This window comes from Dermacentor variabilis, chromosome 11 (genome assembly GCF_050947875.1).
Source record: "Dermacentor variabilis isolate Ectoservices chromosome 11, ASM5094787v1, whole genome shotgun sequence".
In the NCBI taxonomy this organism is placed as follows: Eukaryota; Metazoa; Arthropoda; class Arachnida; order Ixodida; family Ixodidae; genus Dermacentor; species Dermacentor variabilis.
The window spans coordinates 103951162-103958859 of record NC_134578.1 but is presented as its reverse complement, the minus strand read 5'-3'; the positions used below and the strand labels follow the sequence as shown (position 1 = coordinate 103958859).

Below are 7698 nucleotides of genomic sequence, written 5' to 3'. Positions count from 1 at the left end.
GCTCTACAATTAGGGAAATGCAGAATACCTGTGGCAAAGCTGCGCTGATTGCAGCTGGTGCTGCAGGCACAACATTCTGAAACTGCAAGGACATCAGCAGCATGTCAGAGTGGCATATATCAGCATTAATTCACAGTTTACTCAAACAAGGGACAAGGAAAGTTTCTATTAATGCACACATGCACAGTGCACCATAACATTTCACTCCACGAACACATGCAAATCACCTCTGCCGAGGCCCTGCTGGCTGCAGCTGGCACTGCAGGCCACACATCCTAGAACGTGCAAGGAGCGACGTCATCAGGATAGCCACAGCATGTCACAGTGGCACATCAGCATTCATCCACAGTCCACTCAAACATTTTCTATTAATGCACACGTGCACAGTGCACCATAACATTTAACTCCACGAAAACGTGCCAATCACCTCTGCCAAGTCCCTGCTGGCTGCAGCTGGCGCTGCAGGCCTCACATCCTAGAACGTGCAAGGAGAGACGTCATCAGGATAGCCACAGCATGTCACAGTGGCACATCAGCATTCATCCACAGTCCACTCAAACATTTTATATTAATGCACACGTGCACAGTGCACCATAACATTTCACTCCACGAACACATGCAAATCACCTCTGCCGAGGCCCTGCTGGCTGCAGCTGGCGCTGCAGGCCTCACATCCTAGAACGTGCAAGGAGAGACGTCATCAGGATAGCCACAGCATGTCACAGTGGCACATCAGCATTCATCCACAGTCCACTCAAACATTTTCTATTAATGCACACGTGCACAGTGCACCATAACATTTAACTCCACGAAAACGTGCCAATCACCTCTGCCAAGTCCCTGCTGGCTGCAGCTGGCGCTGCAGGCCTCACATCCTAGAACGTGCAAGGAGAGACGTCATCAGGATAGCCACAGCATGTCACAGTGGCACATCAGCATTCATCCACAGTCCACTCAAACATTTTATATTAATGCACACGTGCACAGTGCACCATAACATTTCACTCCACGAACACATGCAAATCACCTCTGCCGAGGCCCTGCTGGCTGCAGCTGGCGCTGCAGGCCTCACATCCTAGAATGTGCAAGGAGAGATGTCATCAGGATAGCCACAGCATGTCGCAGTGGCACATCAGCATTCATCCACAGTCCACTCAAACATTTTCTATTAATGCACACGTGCACAGTGCACCATAACATTTCACTCCACGAAAACATGCAAATCACCTCTGTCGAGTCCCTGCTGGCTGCAGCTGGCGCTGCAGGCCTCACATCCTAGAATGTGCAAGGAGAGACGTCATCAGGATAGCCACAGCATGTCACAGTGGCACATCAGCATTCATCCACAGTCCACTCAAACATTTTCTATTAATGCACACGTGCACAGTGCATGCACCGTAACATTCTACCGCACGACCACATGCAAATTATATGTGCTGAGACTCTGCTGGCTACAACTGGTGCTGCAGGCACAACATCCTGAAACATGCAAGGGCAGACGACAGCAGAATAGCCACAGCACGAGATTAATGTGTGGCACAACTGAGACTCACAACCCATTACTGCACTCACACAGAATCTGGAACCCTTGACACTTTAACAGCCAAGTGGCTGGGCACAATACAGAATCTGGCCCCAAGTGCCCTACAGTATGCTACATTAGGGAGTAGCAGCTACTAAAAATGCAAAGAAAAAATTATCTGCAGTTCACCACTGCAGGAAGGCAAATTAACCATAACCACTTCTAAAACACAGTTACTGCAGAAGAAACATACGTGTCTCAGTTTGCAGCGAGATTCAAAAAGGGGAGCTTTCAATGCTGTTGAAACTTGCTGTATGTTGTTAGCAGCAACCTTAAAAAGCATCCTAGACTTCTAGTGTACTTTCTAATTACCTTGACGTGATTATCAATTTTCTTATACTTACAGCAAATATGTCAATACTAGGTTTACAGCACCTACGAAAACATCAAATTGTTTGCAGCATGCTCTATTGCATAGCTTTGATTTCCCCATTAAAAAGAAAGCTTGGGAATTCCAAAATTGCACTCTGCAACAACACACTCACGTACAGCAACAACAGCACTCTCAAACGAGCTCAGCAGAGGGGAAAGGCAATTGTCTTCCACACTGTCCTGCACAGCAGATGTGCGTTTGCAATGGTTCAGAAGAACTTTGGCAGCATTGTTCCATCCCTCTCCCCTAACACAATGTGACTATGCAGAAAGCTACTAAAAAATTTAGCTGCCCAAAAAGCTATCCAATCCTTCTATGCATGTTACTGCCTTGCCATAGCCACCTTCAGTCATGCATTCATTTTTTCCACCATGAGCCACTGGTACGCAATCAACGTTTCAGAACCAGTGCACATGCGACACACTGTGCAGGATAGTGCACTAGAGGCAAGGCAATTATTTTCACAGTGAACTTATTTCAGTGCTATCGTCATTGCACACGGGAATATGAAGCATTTTTAAATATCTTGTTGGCTTTCTTTTAAACATGATATAAAGAGCCATGCATGAGAGAGTGCTGCAAATAAATAGTGTTTATAGCGGTGCTCTAACAATGTTAGGTAATGTAAAGTAATAATAATAATAAGCAATAGGTAAACATAAGAACACATAAGGTGTCAAACAATTTTTCAGGTTGCTGCTAACATACAGTTGGTTTGATCCACATAGGTTTAACTTTTTGAACATTGTGCATGGTAGATACCCTGTTTACTAATACACGTCAACTTTTGTGTGAAATATGGAATGTTTTCCCTCCTGATGGCAGATGTTGCATCCTGAAGCACAAGACTGTGTGAGATGCAAGGAAAGCTGCTTGAGCAGCAGGCATGCTGTGGTCAGCAGAAGCTGATATGCCTGGAGATATGCCTCTGATATGCCTCTGCGGCTTTCTGCTGACTCACAATGTATAGCATGTAAGACTGTTAGCAGCGGAACGATTTAGCAACAGAATGACTATGCCACAGACAAAATATGCCGTAAAGTAAGGTAGACTATAAGAGGAAAGGTTTTAAAAGCCCAAAAGAACCGCGCTACACACCTCAAAACACTCGCTAGTCATCATCTCGGAGTCTAATATACTTTTAGGCTGGAAAACAGAGTAATATCATGGCATCAGCTGCAGCAGATGCCGGCTTAACAATGACAGCTCATATTGCACCTCAATTAATGGTGAATGAAGAAAACACTGCCAACTTACCAGAAAAATGTAATCATTATTTGAATAATCAAAATCCTGGAAAACAGGGTGATAAACTACATAGTCGTCATGTCACAATGTGCAGCTTAATCAATGATAGTACTATGTGAACTGCACAATAATGCAAGCTTAGTATGACAATAATTCAAATAAGTACTACTAAACCCCCTCCTAACGACAAAAAGGAATGTTATCTTTTTACTAAATGAACCTGACATGAGATTGTAAATTTCTTGCTGCATGCACTGTAATATTTGGCTCACATGTTCACAGGAGCCTCATTTACAGATCAGCAACATTTTCTTATTAAGTTAAGAAAGTGTTTCAATGCCCTGTTAAAGCAGGACACTAAACATGAAGGCTTGCTGCATGCTCACAGAGCAATGACATTTTTATTCAGTGTAACAAGCACTGCCAATGTGTAAATGCTTTCTTCCTTATACTTTTTCTAGTTAATTTTTCCTTGCACAAGGCATGGTCAAACTTGAATGCACAATAGCATGTAACGTAAACCTGCAGGAAGTGTATGTACAGGCATCGTTTAGGACAAAGATAAGCAAACCTCGAAATCTGCTTGGAATTATACAAATTAAGCCCCATATAAGCACACTAAAAAGATGATAAAATAAATATTCATGCTGTTTACTGTATATAACTCAGATTAACAGTTAAACGAAACTGGATATATAGAAATACAATAGAAACAAAAACTAAGCCACAACAGTGCTTTAAATTTTTACTTACCATTCCACTATCAACACAAGCCAACTTGGGGCGGGCATCATTGAGGTGTGTCAACAGCAGATCTAAAAAGGTATAAGCAATCACACTGATCACATGTAGCAGCTGGAATAGGGCAAACAACTTCAGACACTGTTTCACAAGCAAGATGCGTTGCAGTGACTATTCCCAGTATATAGCAAAGTTAAACCAAGTGTGCTTATCCCAATCAATAGATGACCAAAGCAATCCACATGAAGCATATGACCAATACACCCAATTCATCAACAACGAACTTTGTAAGTGCCTCCATGACATAACTAAGACAAAGGAAAAAATTTTTTCTTAATTTCTTTGCCGAGTCTTCATTTGGCCATGCACTGCTATCATGATCAAATTCCAACTCGGCCTATTCGGCATCCTTTTGCTATCAATTAAAAGGCCTCCTGCTATTAAGTAGTTATTTTACAGAATGCGAACATATCTAGAAATTAACTTGGTTTAAAGAAGCACTCACTGCTGCCCAAGATGCGACAGCTAGTGAACACTCGTTCACTAGGTTTTATAACTTATGTCATAGCGAGCAAGCACCACGTGATCAGCAAAATTTCAACTCAGGGGCACAGGTTGAAAGAGCATCTCATTTTTTAAAATATTTTATCGAAAAACTGCACAACTATAAGATCACTTACGGCAATACAAGATTAAACTTCGTAGTACAAAGTACCTCCAACTGCTGTTCATGTGCATCAATTACTCCTGCAGTGCTTTGGATTGCTTTAGCACACTTCTCGGCTTTAACAGTGAAGGTTCTTAAAATTCACAACTCCTGTTGAAGTGCAGCTGTCAAGACACATCATTTGCCTTTTTTCCTTAAGTGTTTACTCTTTCAGCCACTTTACTTACTGCTTATGGCTTCTGTTTTTTGGTGCTGGCTGTGCATGATCGTTAACACTAAAGGTATCCAAATAATTTATCCGTGGCTGTGTGCTTCCTTGGTGTCAGGGGCTTAATAATGCACTGACTTAGCAAGAGCACTTTGTAGTGTAAGTTTTCAGGCTCCCTTTCATATGTATGCAACTAATATTTAATCAGGTGCTCACAGTATTTACACCTAGTTATTAGTGTGTTTATCCTGTTTCAGGGTCCCCTTTAACAGCTCATATCAAAAAGAAAGCAGGAACGCACCAAACTTTGTAGTCAGGAGTGCCTGCAATTCTTCATTCTTCTTTTTTTCTTTCTTAAGTCTTTCAAAGAGCACTCTGTTTTTTTCCTCAAGCTGTTTGGTTTTCCGTTGCTCCTTCTTCAGGAGACCTTTTTCCACAACTTCGTCGTCACTTTCCGAAAAATGGCTGCTGCCCCGCTTCCTTTTCTTCTGCAAGATTTCTCTTTGTTTGGTGCTTTTTGAGAGCTGAAGCTTCTCCTTAGTCACCTGCCGAGCAAGCTTGGGATCCTGTTGTATATAAAAAGCACAGTCAATACCAATTAGTGCAATCATGACAGATTCTCCCTACTACAACATCTGCTGAATTTTCAAATGACGTCACATTATGAAGCTGGATTAAAGGATGAGGCGCATTTGACCCTTGTGAAGTCACGTGCCCATTCGTCCTTTAAAGAAACTGATTATGGAGTCTTACACAGCTAAACCACGACCTGATTATCAGACCTGCAATAGTGTGGATTAACGGAGTCAGATTTTGACCACCTGAAGTTCTGTAATGTGTGCCCAATGCACCTTAGACAGGCGTTTTTGCATTTCACCCCCATCAACATACAGCCACTATGTCATGATTTCATCTCACAACCTCGTGCTTAGCAGCACAATGCTAAAGCCACTAAGCTACCACAGCGGGTCATTCTTGCTTAACTGTGCTATATACATAATTTTCTTTTTCTTATTTTAAAACATTACCATAGCATGTAATACAACACATGCTGTGTGTAAGGGATAATGAAATGCTGTGTGCAGGACCACAATGGCCCTCATTCATAATTCCATAGCACCTCATCAAGAAGCGTCATTATCGACTTACCACAGCTGACTTGACCAGGAGGCTGGGTGGGCAGTCGAATTCCGTGTGTGGCACGGCCATCCTTTTTCTTGTCATCGAGGAGATGAGATCCCTCTTGGACACTGTATGAACAAAATTTGTTTAGTCGTCTTTCGTGTGAATAAAAGAACAGTATAAGGGGACATTATGCAGCGACACCACACAGTTTCTCACCCACATAACCAGATTAAGGCTTTTATTCATGCAGCTTCACACACTCTCTCTCCCTATGCATATATATATACACAATAATTCTATAACTAATATAGAACCATATAAGTGCAATCAGGTAAAACACCCTGCTTTATGATATAAAAAATTACTCCATGCTCATTTGCATACCGACCACATGATGACAAGCCCATCGCGATTCTTCTGTCGAAACGATAGCGAGCCTCACGAAACAATCACGTATACGTCGCTGTTAGGCCACCTGTTTAGATATGACCAGCGCGAAAGTGGGCACGGAACACAAGAAGAAGCGACTAGGTCAAGTACTGAGTTCCAGTTGCCCTTTATTGCAAAGAAGCATGAATGTATAACCTCGCGCACGTGATCACAACCACACAGTTGTGCAAGTAATCAAGCCCACCACAAATCAACAAGAACACACCAAGGCCTAAGGCGGCTCCCAATTTATCCGTAAGCACTATGGAAGGTTTACCTATGCAGTTGACTTCTGCAATAACTGCTGCTACAATGGTGTGTTATATTGTCATATGCATTTCATGCTTATTTGCAGTAAACCCCAGTTGGAAGTCAGCGCTTGTCCTTGTCACTTTTGTGCTCCGAGTCCACTATCACGCTGGTTATAACATTATGGAATACCAACTAGCCTGCTCACACCTTGCTTCAGCTGCTTAAAGACGAATAAATAGACATAGGAGTTATTTTTTATGCTGGACCGGAGCATACCGAAAAGGCTTTTTTTATTTTTTTTTTCTTACCGGTTCTATACCGAAACTTAATTTCCAAGTATTACTTTACAGCGTCAAGGTAATTAATCGCAGAACAGTACGGGTGGGCAAATCTTATACAGGGTGTCACACGGCGCAGTTTTTATCGCGATCAAGACCGATCCGGATCGAATTTCCCGGTCGTGATTTGCATTTCTGCGCAAGCTGGGCGAGTGTGCCAATCGCAGTCATGAATTTCGACCCGGATCGGGCTTCATCGCGATCAAACGTGGTCGTGTGACACGGCTATCAGTGATGTGCGGCAACATTAAGCTTCAAGATTAGCTTTCGGCAAATGTGCGTGAATGTTACTCACCACCAAGCAACACCACGTCGGCCGGGTAATAATTCTCGGCCGCTTCTTCACCTTCCAGGCCTGGTGCCGCCCAGTACACCAGTTTGTTTTTCGCCACGTCGCTCACCGATTGTGGCGAAAACTCGCGGATCAGCCCAACCGCGACCAGTGCGCTCGCGCCATCATGGTAGCGAACATAAAAGCGTGTGTCGGCACAGTCATGGCCAACGAGACACAAAGATGAAATGGAATATATAAATGAAGAAATGAAAGAGAAAAAAGCAGAGTATTAAAGAAAATGCACGATTACAATTAGTATGGAATAGTATGAAAAATATATGAGTAGTATGAATAGCAGCACAATAGTATATATGAATAGTATGAAATTAGTATGGAATAGTATGAAATGGAATGTATAAATGAAGAAATGAAAGAGAAAAAAGCAGAATATTAAAGAAAAT

General features: G+C 42.5%; 1 protein-coding gene across 1 annotated transcript; it reads right to left on the bottom strand.

The window, feature by feature from the left end:
- Positions 1-837: 837 nt before the first annotated feature.
- LOC142563409 (uncharacterized) lies at positions 838-7415 on the bottom strand. Its single transcript, XM_075673962.1, has 6 exons — positions 7259-7415; positions 5969-6069; positions 5121-5385; positions 3957-4018; positions 3213-3248; positions 838-1275 (listed from the first exon to the last, which is right to left on the bottom strand). The coding sequence occupies exons 2-6, from the start codon at positions 6041-6043 to the stop codon at positions 1069-1071; spliced, it is 645 nt and encodes a 214-aa protein (XP_075530077.1). The 5' UTR covers positions 6044-6069; positions 7259-7415; the 3' UTR covers positions 838-1068.
- Between the last annotated feature and the right edge of the window lie 283 nt (positions 7416-7698).

Coding starts and splice junctions, on each gene's coding strand:
- LOC142563409 (XM_075673962.1), bottom strand. CDS start 6,043: ATGACAAGAAAAAGGATGGCCGTGCCACACACGGAATTCGACTGCCCA. Junction 4,019..5,120: donor ACTCCTGACTACAAAGTTTG/GTGCGTTCCTGC, acceptor ATACCTTTTTAG/ATCTGCTGTTGACACACCTC. Junction 1,276..3,212: donor ATAATGATTACATTTTTCTG/GTAAGTTGGCAG, acceptor TGCACATTCTAG/GATGTGAGGCCTGCAGCGCC.